We start from the raw sequence: 14,236 nt of genomic DNA, 5'->3' as shown, positions 1-14,236 counted from the left end.
CAGATTGGTCATAAGCTGCCTTATGATCTGTTGTTCATTCATTTGTTCCACAGATGTTCATCAAGTGTCCACTTTGTGCCAGGCAGTGCTTTAGGTGATAGAGCTCTAATAATGACCAGAGGGAGGCTCCCTTCTCACTTGGAGCTTTTATTAAAATAGCAGGAAACAATGCATAAACAAAACAAAAGCAATATACAGAATGTTAGATGGTGAAAAGTAAAGAGGGAGAGGATTGCCGAGAATATGTGTGGGGAAGGGCACTTTTTTCCAGCTGCTAGCTAGGGAGGGCCTCATGAAAAAGGGGGCATTTGAGTGAGAACTTAAGGAGGTAAGGGAGAGAGCCTTGTGGATATCTGAGAAATCCCTCCCAGGCAGGAAATTCTCAAGTTCAAGGGCTGTGAGGCAGGACCTTGACTGTCAAATTCCAGCGATGGCCGGGCAGCCAGTATAGATTGATCAAGTGTGCCTGGTGGCGAACAGGAAAGGACACAGGGGTAGGGTGGAGCTGGAGAGGACCCTGGCGGATGTGAAAGTGAAAAAGATTGAAGTACTTTGACTTTTTCATAGTGAGGGATGGAAAGCCACAAAGCGTTTCAGGCCAGGAAGTGCTTGATTTGTTCCACATGATGTGTTTGTTTCTAATATAAAAGTGCTGTGTACTTCCAGGAATAACCCCTGATCTGCAAGGTCTCCACCTTGTAAAGCAGCACAGCCTGGTCCACTCCTCTCAAGGACTTCGGGGGTCCCTGGCATGGTACACTCAATAAGGTGCTTCGGTTGCTGCTGTTCACTCTGTTTCCATCCAGATTCATCTCCAATTCCTGACTGATAATTTGGGGAAGTGATCACATCTTCTAGTGCATCTATGTGGGCTCTTCCTGAAATTCAGTGATCCACCTGCTACATTCCCTCTCCAAATGAATTGATTCTGTGTCTAATATTAGTTATAAATATGATCTTAAAACTGCCGTAACCCTCAATTTAACTGGCAAAGTATAAGCTGTAAATTGTTTCATGAATCATTCTATTTTCAAATAATTCTAACTTGTGATTTAGAGGATGTGTTTTAACCTACTTATTTAGATCTAGGTTTTTTTTTCTTCTTTAATCTCTCTTGAGTGATGCTTACAATAGAATAGTGAACTAGCAAGTTCTGTGCCATGCACTTAGCATGTGCTGAATCATCAATTCTCTAAGGACTGGATGAGGCAGGCTTTATACTATGCCCATTTACAAATACGGGTACTGAAGCACCGAAAGGATCCTGTAGCTAGTAAGTAATGGAGACAGGATTTGAATTTAGGTGGTATCATACTAAAGCCTGAGCTCCTAAGAGTTTGTTATATTGCCACAGTGAGTAACTATTAAGTATATATCATCCCCAAAGCAAGAATCAAGAGGCCATTTTGTGTAACCACTGTGCTATGTGCCGTCAGGGTCGGGGTTGGTGGGTGGCAGGAGAGACGCAGACTTGAAGAGTTGCATATACTGCAGGAAGGCATCTGTGCAATAAACACATAAGACCCAAATAAACATATAAGTCCCACGGGAATGAGAAAGGGCAGTGGGAAGTAGGAGGGATGGGTTTAAGTTCAGGAAGGCTTAGGAAGCAGGGAGTTTGAGCTGGATCAGGGATGAGTGGCATGTTGATAGTGTATGGTGGGTGAAGAATAAAGGTCATTCCAAACAGAGGGTCCAGGGAGAGAATGAGGGAAGCAGAGGTTTAATGAGGAGGGACCCAGCTTCCAGGAGCTCAGGGTGGGCATGGAGGGGAAGTGGGACACACTGAGGGCAGTCCAGGAAAGGTTAAGGGAGGTCTCAGTTACTATTTTAGCAGGGAGTCACTGAAGAGTTTTGACCTGGAGGTAGAGATATTGGAGCAGTTGACTAGGAAGAAAGTTTTGGCTCTCGTATGAAGCAAATTAGTGAGAGAGGACTCTTCCCAGAAGACTTAGTTGAAACTCTCAGAATTAAGCGTCAAATAAGACCCTTAGATTTCATATTGTGTGCTTCTTAGGAGAAGGACTTGTTTCTCTGTTTTGTTTTGTTTTGTTTTTTAACATGAGAGAGAATCATAAAAATTGATTTGTTGGTGTTTCACTCTGATCTTTATAGGCTATGGAGCCATAATCAATAATACCTTATTTTAGATTTAAAAACAGAAATTGTGTTTCTTGAAGAGGAATGTGAATAAATTTTTTGAGAATTCATTTTCTCTAATCAGGTCATAAACCATAATGTGATTTATACTTTTAGAGAAAATACAAACTATATTTTTAAATGTCTAAGTATAAAGTATAGAATATGCTTCAATTTTTAATTTCACTCAAAATGGTAATGTGCTAAGTGCATTTAAGCCTGGTAAATAAAGAGCCTGTTCTAAATTCATTATATCTTTTTAATCAGGGTGAATATGCTAACTGACTACTGGCTCATTTAAAATCCATATAAATATATTCATTATTGATGGTGAATTGCTCAAGGCTTATATATGTATAGATATATGCTTAGATGTTTATCATAATTGAAAGAATACAGGCCAATGGGCTATCCTTCCATATATTTCATTTGTCTCCAATCTTTTTCAGAAAAAAGTTATTTATATAGATATGTAATATGTTTTAATAAAATATTCATGGGCAAAACAGTAGAAAATTGAGATTGGAATGTGTTATAATCTGAAGACTTCTCATATTTACTCATTTTCACATTGCTTCTCTAATCTTCTAAACAGTAACATAGTAAGTGTGCATTAGAGAACACTAAGCACACCTTAGAATCTAAAAACATGTCAGGCGGTAGACACTATCTTCTGATAATTCACTGATTCAAAAGACTTATTTAATATTTTTATCCTCAATTAAATGATCTTAATTCTGTCCTGATAATTAGGCTGGATTCTTCGATTCTTCTCCTCTAGGCCATTCGTTTTTATTGAATCACACATTTACCCTCTCAAAATTACCCAATGGACCCATTTTAGGAGACTGAAAATCAGCTTTCATGGCAATCTGTAAAATGGGAAAAGCATGCATATATTGGTATTTCCTAATAATAAATAAGAAGTCGTCTGCAGCTTGATGAATACCTGCAATTTTGTTGTTGTTGTTGTTGTTGTTGTTGTTGTTTGAGATGGAGTCTTTCTCTGTTACCCGGGATGGAGTACAGTGGCTCCATCTTGGCTCGCTGCAGCCTCCACCTCCCAGGCTCAAGCAATTCTCGTGACTCAGCCTCCTGAGTAGCTGGGATTACAGGTGCCCACCACCACGCCTGGCTAATTTTTGTATTTTTAGTAGAGACAGGGTTTCACCATGTTGGCCAGGCTGGTCTCAAACTACTGACCTCAGGTGTTCTGCCCACCTCAGCCTCCCAAAGTGCTGAGATTACAGGCGTGAGCCACCATGCCTGGCTGAAGACCTGTGTTTTGAATCAAATGTGAGTCCTTTTGTGTGAGCCAGGCCAATGTCACAAATGACTGTATAATCAGAAGCATGGGTCTTTATGCTGCCCTTCTAAATTCCCAGCGTTCTCTGTGAATCCATGCCCACCTGATAGCTGGCTGCACCAATAACAGCTTCACTTAATTAGTTTTATGGGACAAATTTTCTATAATGGCTTGTACCAAATAAATGCCACGTATATCTCCATTTGCATTTTCAATTAACTCGATTGCCCAAGTTTCACCTGTGATGGGTTTCTGCATTGAAATGGACTTGAACAATCCTAGGTTATTTTAGGTTAATACAGAAATTTTTGGCCATTAAAGTAAATAATATTGATTTATAATTAAGCTTTAAAAAAAAGTAAAAGTAATCTGTTGCCAGGATTTGGTTTTCCAGGGCACAGATTTGGTCGGGAAATTCCATGTGAGTCAAGTTGGTGCCATAGGGTAGAGGGGCAGTGTACATGGGTGAAAAGGAGAGAGGGATGTATCACCTGGGAAATCATTTGATAAAGACAAAACTTGAGTTCCAATATGGGACGAAAATGGTCACGTTGAACGGAAACTTTCAACTCTTCTCATCGTCTACTCCTGGTCCAATGTGTCCATTGAAATAAATAAATGAAGACAAAATAACGCAAATTTCCTATTGGTCCTAGAAACTAGGCAAGAATACGTTTAAGATGCTGGATAGATCCTGAGCCCCATGCAGTAGACAGTATAGGTATTTGATTAGAACAGACAGGCTAAGAGAGAAAGAATGACTGTAGGAGTCTCCTGATGGCAAGTAGAAAGCTGGGTGAATCACACATGGTGGTAGATGTTAAATCAGTTCAACTTTTCTATTAAGTGGAAAAACCTCTTACATGGATTCAAAAAGTAAAATCGAACTGCTGCTTCTTTGAGACACCTAAAACACAGTAATACACAAATGGATGAACGAAAGTATCCTACACAAATGTAAGTAAAAGGTAGGCCAAAAACTTGATACAGGTTTTAGGGGTAAAAAAAAAAAGATTGAATTAACAATAAGGTTATAAGACTGGGCGCCGTGGCTCACACCTATAATCCCAACACTTTGAGAGGCCAAGGTGGGCTGATCACGAGGTTAGGAGATCAAGATCATCCTGGCTAACATGGTGAAACGCCATCTTCACTAAAAAAAATACTAAAAACTAGCCGGCCGCGGTGGCGGGCGCCTGTAGTCCCATCTACTCGGGAGGCTGAGGCAGGAGAATGGCGTGAACCCGGGCGGCGGAGCTTGCGGTGAGCTGAGATCCGGCCACTGCACTCCAGCCTGGGTGGCAGAGCGAGACTCCATCTCAAAATAAATAAATAAATAAATAAAAGGTTATTGTAAATATGAACCTTCAAGTGGATAACTTTTCATAGAAATAGATATGCATATTAAACAGGGAAAAATAATAAAACTAGAATTGTCAAACAATATATATTATGTATTCAGCATTTAAAAAAATCAGAAACAGGCTGGGCGCAGTGGCTCACACCTGTAATCCCAGCATTTTGGGAGGCTGAGCCAGGTGAATCACAAGGTCAGGAGTTCGAGACCAGTCTGACCAACATGGTGAAACCCCGTTTTCTACTAAAAATACAAAAATTAGCCAGGCATGGTGGCATGTGCCTGTAATCCCAGCTACTCAGGAGGCTGGGGCAGGAGAATCGCTTGAACCTGGGAGGCAGAGGTTGCAGTGAGCCAAGATCACACCACTGCACTCCAGCCTGGTGACAGAGTGAGACTTCACCTCAAAAAAAAAAGAAACAAAGATTAGAAACAAAAAAGGCTGAGAATGGATGCCTCTTGAAGGCCCTAATTTGGGAAGATCCAGGAAGTGTTAGCAGTGAAGATCCTGCACATTCCTCTGCAAACACTGCATTTCTCAGCAGGAGATTCTGGAGTCTCTCTCTCTCTCTCTCTCTCTCTCTCTCTCTCTCACTTTTTTTAAAAACTAATTCGCAGATGATTTCTAAGCATACTAAGGTGGTGGTTCTCAAATTTTGGAGAAGATAAGCAATAAGCTTGATCTAATAGATGTGTATGTGTACATACACATAAAAAATAGAAAATATTCTGTTCCAGTACCCATTTAACATACTCAAACACTGATCATGTTCTGGGTCTAAAATACTTCAGTAAATTCACAAAAAGCAGAAATTATACTTGTTTACAGTATTATAAAAATAGAAATTGGTAATAGAAATATCAAGCTATTTGCCGGCAGAAAAAAAAAAAATCCCAAATAGCTAAGGTAGATACCAAAACTGCAATTATAAACTACTTAGAAATGGACAATTAAATATTATACATAAAAACTATGGATAAAGGCCAAAAGTGTTATTCAGAGGAAATTCTTACCTTGAATGGTTTTAGCATTAAACAAGAAATGTTGAAAATCAATTAAACATCTGAACAACAACAATAACAAAAAACTCAAGTTAATAGAAGAAAGAAAACTTGAATTGAGATAAAGGCAGAGAGCAATAATCTGGAAAATATGTGAATAGCAGATATGATAAATTCAAATATTCCCCAAAAAACAAATGAGACAAACCATTTAAAGGGTTCATAGAGAAAAAGAAAAAAATAGATTAAGGATGAGGAAAGAACTGTAAAGAACACTCAACTTCCCTGAGGGGTCTGAGAGAAAACATGAATAGTTATAGAGACATGTCCTGGGAGAACTTGGGTACTGTAAAGGTATAAAATCTCTCCGTATGAACTATAAACATAATACAATTCCATGTTTGGGAAAATGTTTATAAAAAAGTAAAGAAAATTGTCTTCAAAAAGTATAACTGTAGCAATTTGGATGTACAGTTTAGTGAAAATAATTACCCAAAGACTAGGAAAATTTATGAAATTATTTCAGCCTTTTCTCCCTGCATCCACTCCGCTCCCCCAATAAGAAAATAACAAATCCAAATTATTTTATGAACAAGTATTTTTCAACTCTTAAAGGGACAAGCCATTCTTAGATTACGTTTATTAAGAACATGAGAAAATGAAAAACTTGGAGAAAAAATAGAGCTATTCCCTCTGTTATCTCATCTTTAAATTGATAATAGTTCCTATTGCATAAGATTGTTTGAAAAATCTAATGAGCTTATATGTTTATGAATTAGCAATTAAAAATTAAGCCTTTTATGTCAGTTTTGAGCAATACAAAATTAAATATGAAATTATGCACATTTTAATAAAGGAAATATTTTGCAAATACTATCTATCTGATAACATATTATCTATAAATAGTCTATCTGATAATAACATGTATTAACCTTGAACATAAAGAAAATACATAGAAAACATTTGGAATGAATAAAATGTCAGTAAGATCAGCATTATGAAAATGAGATTCATGACTATACACAATGGGAAAACATTTTTAAAAAGTGAAAAAGAACCCAATACTGTAACAGAAAACAAAGCAAAAAATTATAATGTCTAAGATTTATGTGAAGAAATTCTAGAACTGTACTGAAGGGCTTGAGAGAAGACTAATTGGAAATCATTTAATTTATAATAAACTTGAAGGATGAAGTCACTGGTAAATGATAAACTACTTAATAAGCAATTCTGGGAATTTGGTTGCTTATTCATTGGGGAAAATGTGTCGGTGTATTACAGCAAACACAACAATTTCAAGATGAGTTAAAGATCAAACACTTGAAACAAACTTCATTAAAAATGTCAAAATAGTGGGGAAATCCTATGTAAGTAAACTGAGAAGCAGGAATAATAAGAGAGAAAAAATCTTAAGATGTCAGTATGGCCAAAACAAAAATCACCATCAGAAATTGAAGACAAAGGATAGACTGGTAAAAGTTACTGGCAGTATCTAAACAAATGGATAATATCACTAGTACAGTATATACATTTTCTTTAATAAATAAGGAAAATACAAGTCAACCTAGCAGAAAACTTCATTCAAAGAAGTCGAAATTGGCCAGGCACGGTGGGTCACACCTGTAATCCTAGAACTTTGGGAGGCTAAGGTGGGTGGATCACCTGAGGTCAGGAGTTTGAGGCCCGCCTGGCCAACATGGTGAAACCTCGTCTCTACTAAAAATAAAAAAATTAGCTGGGCGTGGTGGCGTGCTGCTGTAATCCCAGCTGCTCAGGAGGCTGAGGCAAGAGAATCACTTGAACTCGGAAGGCGGAGGTTGCAGTGAGCCAAGATTGCACCATGGCATTCCAGCCTAGGCAATAGAGCAAAACTCCACCTCAAAAAAAAAAAAAAAAAAAAGAGTACAAAAACATGATAGCTGAACACATATGAATGGCTCATGATTTATTCAACTGTGATCATGATGTTCAAGAATGCAAATGCTGCTATAGCCAGACTACCTAGGTTGACATCCTGACTCCTCCCTTAAACTAGCTGTGTGATTTTTGACAAGTTACTTAACCTATCTGTCTGCATTTCTTTGTTGCTGGAGTGAAGATATGTATCCTTCTACTTGTATTGGAGGTGTATGGTGAAGATCAGAGTTAAGTGTGAGATGGGCACAACATTCCCTGGCACGCAGTGAGCACTTACAGTGTAAGCTGGCATTGCCTTCATCTGCATTGTTTTAGCAATTGAAATGATCAAATATGAATATGCCTTAAAAACTTCATATGAGTGCTTGTTTAAAAATGTTATATTGACATTGTGACTGGGTGCAGTGGCTCATGCCTGTAATCCCAGCACTTTAGAGGCTGAGGCGGGTGGATCATGAGGTCAGGAGATCGAGACCATCCTGGCTAACATGGTGAAACCCTGTTTCTACTAAAAATACAAAACATTAGCCAGGTGTGATGGCATGTGCCTGTAGTCCCAGCTACTTGGGAGGCTGAGGCAGCGGAATCGCTTGAACCTGGGAGGCAGAGGTTGCAGTAAACCAAGATTGCGCCACTGCACTCCAGCCTGGGTGACAGAGTGAGACTCCGTCTCAAAAACAAAAAAAGTTATACTAACATTATGTTTTTTATATTCAACACTTCTTGTAAATTTTACACGATTTTTGGAATGTGTATTGATTCTGAAGGAGCAGCTCATATTTTAGGGATAGCTGGTTTGAGTTTCAGGCAGTAGATGAATGGATTGTCTCAAGAAGGAAGAAGTGAAGTAGAAATGGGGGAGGTCTAGGGTGATGAATTCCGTGTTGCCTCTACTAGCTGGTAGCTGAGCTTCTGTGCAGGCAAACCATGACCTAGTAGGTCTTTCTCGTGCTGTTTGTATAACTCACATCATGGGAACAAGGCCTGATTCCAAGTGGCGACAAGAATGTGAATGAATACCAAGTAAAGTGTATGGATTTTCCTCTTGCCCAGCCACGTGTCTGTCCTCGTCACATTTTATTGGAGAGCTACTTTCCATGTGCATCAGCTGGTACCAACTAATATGTCATGGTGTTGTCACGTTATTTTCCCTTTTATGCAGAGTGAATAGTGGCTGAAAGAACAATGCCATTTATACGCAACAACCTCAGTTTCTAACTGGAAGGTCAAACAATGGGGAATCAATATGACTCTTTAGTTTGGATTTTGATCTTAAGTGTGTATCTTTCCTCTCTAAAGCCATTGATGGTTTTATTCCTTCATATTGATTCTGATTAACCTTGCTATTGAATAAGTTGGCAACTCATTGCATCAAAGATCTTTATAGTAGGAAAGCATAATAATTATTGTTTTCTTAAAAGAGTTCAAGATGAGAAACTTTTTTCTCGGTTCTCACATGCTCACCTCTGTTATATGCTAATTATAAAATAGTTTAGTTTTCTAATATATTGAGTGTACCATTTATTTGACTCAAAAATTAGTTTCATCAACCAACTTCTAAAAATTGATTATATTTACTGTGCTTACAGCTTGGTAGATATATTTAATATTCTTTTATGTATTAAAAAAGTTAAATAGCTTAAGCATGAGTGTGGGGCAAATTAAACATTTTAAGCAAGACTATCTTCACTAACTTGGCTCTGGCTCCAAAATCCTGAATTATTACTCAGAAACAGAATTCTTGTACTTCTATTTACTGACTAATTGAACCAGGAATCAACTGTTAGCATGCTCTATAAAAGCTTTGTGATATATTTCTAAAAATAATATAAGGGACATGAAAATGTCAATTTTCCTGATTAGGGGTGTTTGCATTCTCGAGTTAAATCTGTTATTACTGTCCTGCGTAGATGGTTTCTTCAACTTATTACCTAATATTATGCATTATTTGGCCATCAAAAGGCAAGTATACAAAAATGTGTAGTAAGTCAATTTGAAGAGTTTATCCTGGAAAACTGAAGTTGAAGACATCATTATTTTATCCAAGACTCGTTTTTGAGTGAAGTCCTCCCAAATGTCAGCTCAGGAAATCTCTCCAAATGAATTGCGTTGTCTTTTTGTCATAAATTGAAAGCTGTATTGTTCCTTTTTGCCTTTGCTGACAGAGAACTCAAAATTAATGAAAAGTATATATAGATTCTCTCCTCTAAATTTTCTTTTGACTGTTTTAATTATGTCTGTTTAATTATTTAATGGAAGCTTTAAAGTTATAAATGTAGAAATAATTTTCAGACTTTTAAATATAAATAATAAATTTAGTTTAGACATGGAGTGTGTGTGTGTGTGTGTGTGTGTGTGTGTGTGTGTGTGTGTGTGTCTCTTCGGTTTTCATCTCCTATTATATAAATGCTCTCATGTAGGCAAGTTGGAGGATACAGAACTTTTTATTTGATATTTTTGTTTTAGAAGTTCAGTTATATAATCGGAGAGGAAAATGAAAATATTTTTTAAAGTAGTCTCTTCTGTTACTATCTCAATGTTAATTATAACACTATTCAAATGTGTTCACCTGTTCTTAACCCAGACATATTCCAAATACAAACTAGCATGTTTCTTCTTTCCTTTACCTTTTATCTTTCCTCTAAAGATATTCCTTGTAGCAGACAAACTACAAAAGTGGAAGCAACTAAATGTTCATCAATAGGAGAATTAATAAATTATAGTTTTTTAAAGATTATATAGCAGTATAAAAAACGAACTAGACCTAGATACTAATATAAACAAATTACCAAGTCATGTTGATAGATACAAAACAAAATTGCGAAATACATACAATTTGTCACTTAGGCAAATAATTTTAAAAACATTTGTCTGTCAAGGCTATTTTTATGAATACAAAATCTCAATAAAACTTAGAAAGGATGCATGCCAAATTGCTATCTAATTTATGTTTAGGGAACGGAATTTGGTGTTGGTGGAAGTTCAAAGGGACTTCAGTTTTTTCAGCAATTTTTAAACTTTTTGCAGTTTTTAAACTTATATTCTATTTTTTAAGATAGTTAAGTACCAAACATGCATAGGTTTAATTCTATCTAAGGCTTTGATGCCTGCTTTCATGTCCTTAGGTGGGTTCTAATTTTGCTGACACAATGTGAGGGACGTTAGGAAACAGGAAATGGTCATTTACCAAATTAAAAAAAAAAATCCCTTTGCTATAAAATATTTCTCTTTATTCTGATACCTCTTGTTCTTCTGTTATCCTTCGCCAGCCCTTAAGAAATCATGGAAATTTTAAGATAACAGTACAATGACTGTGGGTTGAAGCAAAGCTAAACTGGACCCAAGTCAGCTTGGCAAATTGTCAGGCTGTTTTTGTATTTATTTCTTTCAACTTTAACATCCACAATTTATTAAGTGAGACTGTGTATCAAAGCGGAAGCTCAGAATCCTGTTTGGACACCGTTTAGGAAGGAAACCAGGTCTTTATGGGGCACCCCCTTCCTCTTAGCTGCTGGCCAGGAAGACCATCCTTCTGTATGAAACCTATTCAATCAGAAAGAGGTGGGGTGACTTTGGGAAGGAAGATGACCTCTCCCTTGTAAAGTGGAATTGCTCTGTTTCCCCCATGACTTATTCAACTCATTTCCACCACTGTTTATAAGAACACTTGTGTGAATGCTTGTAGTGACAGCAATAGTCATTTAAAATATGGCTCAAATTTCATGCTGTTAGATTTCCTATGCTATTTACATTTTTGATCATTACAATCTCAAATAGAGCTTTTGATTAACTTGAGTTTTGCTGAGGCCCTTTTAGAGTTAACAGGTATGCTTCTTAGAAGCCTGAAGTTTAATCAGTTACATATACTACTACTATGTAAAATGATGACTGCTATCAGATCTGAAAAGAGAATGATTAAATCAAGCTAATTAACTTGTCTTTCATGGGAGCCAATTAGTTTCCAAAATGATACTGAAGATGTTTTACTTAGATAACTTATATGTAGGGTCCACAGGTAGACTAGTATATGGAACTGATGCGACATGCCAGCCAAGAGAGGACAGCAGAGAAACTTGTTTGTTTTGAAGATTTATTGGCATTGTACATTTTGAGTGTTTTTGGATTTTGACCTCAACTTTAAACTGATTTATTTACTTAATTTGCATTGTTTCGTGGCTAGTAAAACACTATTAAAACCAGCTCCTTTATTCATTTCTGTTAAAAATAACCTTTTGGGGGGAATAATTTTAAATTTACAGAGAAGTTCAAAGAGAATACAGGATTCCCCATACATACCTTATCCAGTTTATTCTAATGTTGACGTCATATATTACCATAATACATTTGTTAAAACTGAAAATAACTAACATTGTTACATTGCAATTAAACTCTGATCCTTATTTGGATTTCACCAGTTTTTGCACCAATATCTTTTTTCTGCTTAAGGACCCAATCCAGAATACCACATGGCATTTAGTCATCTTATCTCCTTAGTCTCTTCTAATCTATGACAGTTTCCTAGTCTTTCCTTTTTCCCATGACCTTTACAATCTTGAAGAGTATTGGCCAGGAATTTTGTAGAATATTCATCATTTTTGAGTAAATGGAAATATATAACTTATGATTTGCACCAGTGTTTTTCACCCACACATCAGTTTCAGCCTGGTGATTGTCACTTTATCTTCCTGTCTAGAGCGTGTTATAACAGCATTCTAAAAGTAAAAGGTGATTTATCATAGAATTAATATTTGTTTAATGTTTGCTTCATCTGTGATCATTCTGCATCCCCAATTTTGCCAAAATTAGTTTTGGTTATTTACTTTAAACCACATAGTAACTTTGCACCAATGTGTTTTTTAATTTTTGTTTGTGACAGATTAGAGATGGACAACCAAATTGTTATGTACTAAAGAATAAAGATTTAGAACAAGCTTTTAAAGGAGTTATTTACTTAGAGATGGATCTTATATATAATCCGGTAAGTCTAACTGGGTCATACTTCCCAGCTTTCCCATACCTAAAATAGAAGGTGACCAGCTTTTGCAGGCTTAAGTCAATGTAAGATGTTTCAGAATTTTTGCAGCTAGAGAGAAGAAAGAATAGTGTTTTAAAGCTGAGTCATAAAATGTGCTGGACATCCCAGCTCTCAAGTGGTATTAACCCTGTTGAATCAGCAGAATTGATGTTGTTTAATTCTCAGTAAATCTAAATTGTCAGGGAAAAAATTAAAAAAACAGGAAAATTATTTTTATATAATCTCTTTATTATAAAATTTTATATAAAATGTATATAATATAACGTATGTAATATATAATTGTATAACATATAGTATATAAAATGCTATATTATGTAAATTAAAGATATATATATATATTTCTCACATTCTCAATAATACTAGAACTCTGGGCACAGTCTCCAGTATAAGGATGTGTTGCTTCTTCTTCCCATTTCCTTCCCTTTCCCTTCAAGGAAATCGTATGTGCATTTTATAAGCAGGTCACCCTCATCTCCTCCTTTCTTCTGGAAAACGTTTGTATATAGAGTATGTATACTGGTAAAACCTGAGTTAAGGGAAAAGTGGAATACAGACTTGAAGAGAAAATATTTCGGTTAAGGGATTTTACAGTTCATGTGATGTGGAGAAGGACTTGAATCTGATTCTTTGGGGTCTTACTCAGTCTGCTGGTTTGAACAAGTGCATAAGTCCCTCTGAGCCTCAGTTTATTGCCTGTAAAACAGGGTTAAAATGGCTCATTGACTTATTTTTCCAGGTCATTAAAAGGAAATAAGATTCTCTGTGAAAAGTGTGTTTTCCTAAACTGGAAATGGTTATTCACCTGCAGACATTTTTGGTAGAAGCTTAACTTAAAAGGATTTCAGAAGGAAGTTTTATCTTTTACAGACGTTAGTTTGAAAAATTCATGAACATCAATCTCTGCAGTGGTTTAAAATACCCCCAGAGATGAGCCAAGTAGAGCCAGTACCATTCTAGACTCAATCTGACCCATGCCAGGGACTTTCATCAAATGAGACCCCCAGAAACATATACAGGGCACAGGAGTGTCCACCATTTCTTTGCTCCCTGCTAAGGTCAGAGTCAGAAGCTATTGGTTTGCATGATTTTCCCAGTCATTAAGAAAACTAGATGGATGAAGTCCCTATAAATGCTGCCCTTTTTAAACAATGATGTCTTTCTAGGTCAAAGCAAGTATTAGGACGTTTACTCCCAGGGAAAAGCGCTTTGTTGAAGACAGCCGCAAGCTGTCCAAAAAGGTGGGTCGGTACAGTAGGTGGCTTGTTAATTGGTACACTCAGCACCTGAAGTATTAACACTTGCCTATAATTTCTTCCTTGAATCTTTTCCTCCCTCTTATTCCTCCTTTCTCCCTCTTGTCCCGTCTCTCCACTTCTTTCTCCTTGTCCCCTTTTCTCCTAAAATAAGGAGGTCGGTCAGCTCCCATAAGAAGGACAAGACTTAGAACATAATTCTTGGATTAAACAGAAGTTCTCAGACC

The 14,236-nt window shown here is 36.7% G+C and overlaps 1 protein-coding gene across 3 annotated transcripts in view; it reads left to right on the top strand.

The window, feature by feature from the left end:
- The window catches only part of MCTP2 (multiple C2 and transmembrane domain containing 2), a 264,097-nt gene that overhangs the window by 155,873 nt on the left and 93,988 nt on the right, over nt 1-14,236 (top strand). For all 3 annotated transcript variants that reach the window (XR_002523209.2, XM_009210961.4, XM_031668311.1), the window contains 2 exons: nt 12,598-12,699; nt 13,920-13,994. Coding sequence is in view for 2 of the 3 variants with exons in the window: in XM_009210961.4 (XP_009209225.2) it covers nt 12,598-12,699; nt 13,920-13,994 (177 nt within the window). In the remaining variant the exon portion in view is untranslated. The remainder of the gene's footprint in view (nt 1-12,597; nt 12,700-13,919; nt 13,995-14,236) is intronic.

This window comes from Papio anubis, chromosome 7 (assembly GCF_008728515.1).
Source record: "Papio anubis isolate 15944 chromosome 7, Panubis1.0, whole genome shotgun sequence".
Lineage (NCBI taxonomy): Eukaryota > Metazoa > Chordata > Mammalia > Primates > Cercopithecidae > Papio > Papio anubis.
The sequence above is the reverse complement of the archived record's forward strand: the minus strand, read 5'-3'. Positions and strand labels throughout refer to the sequence as shown.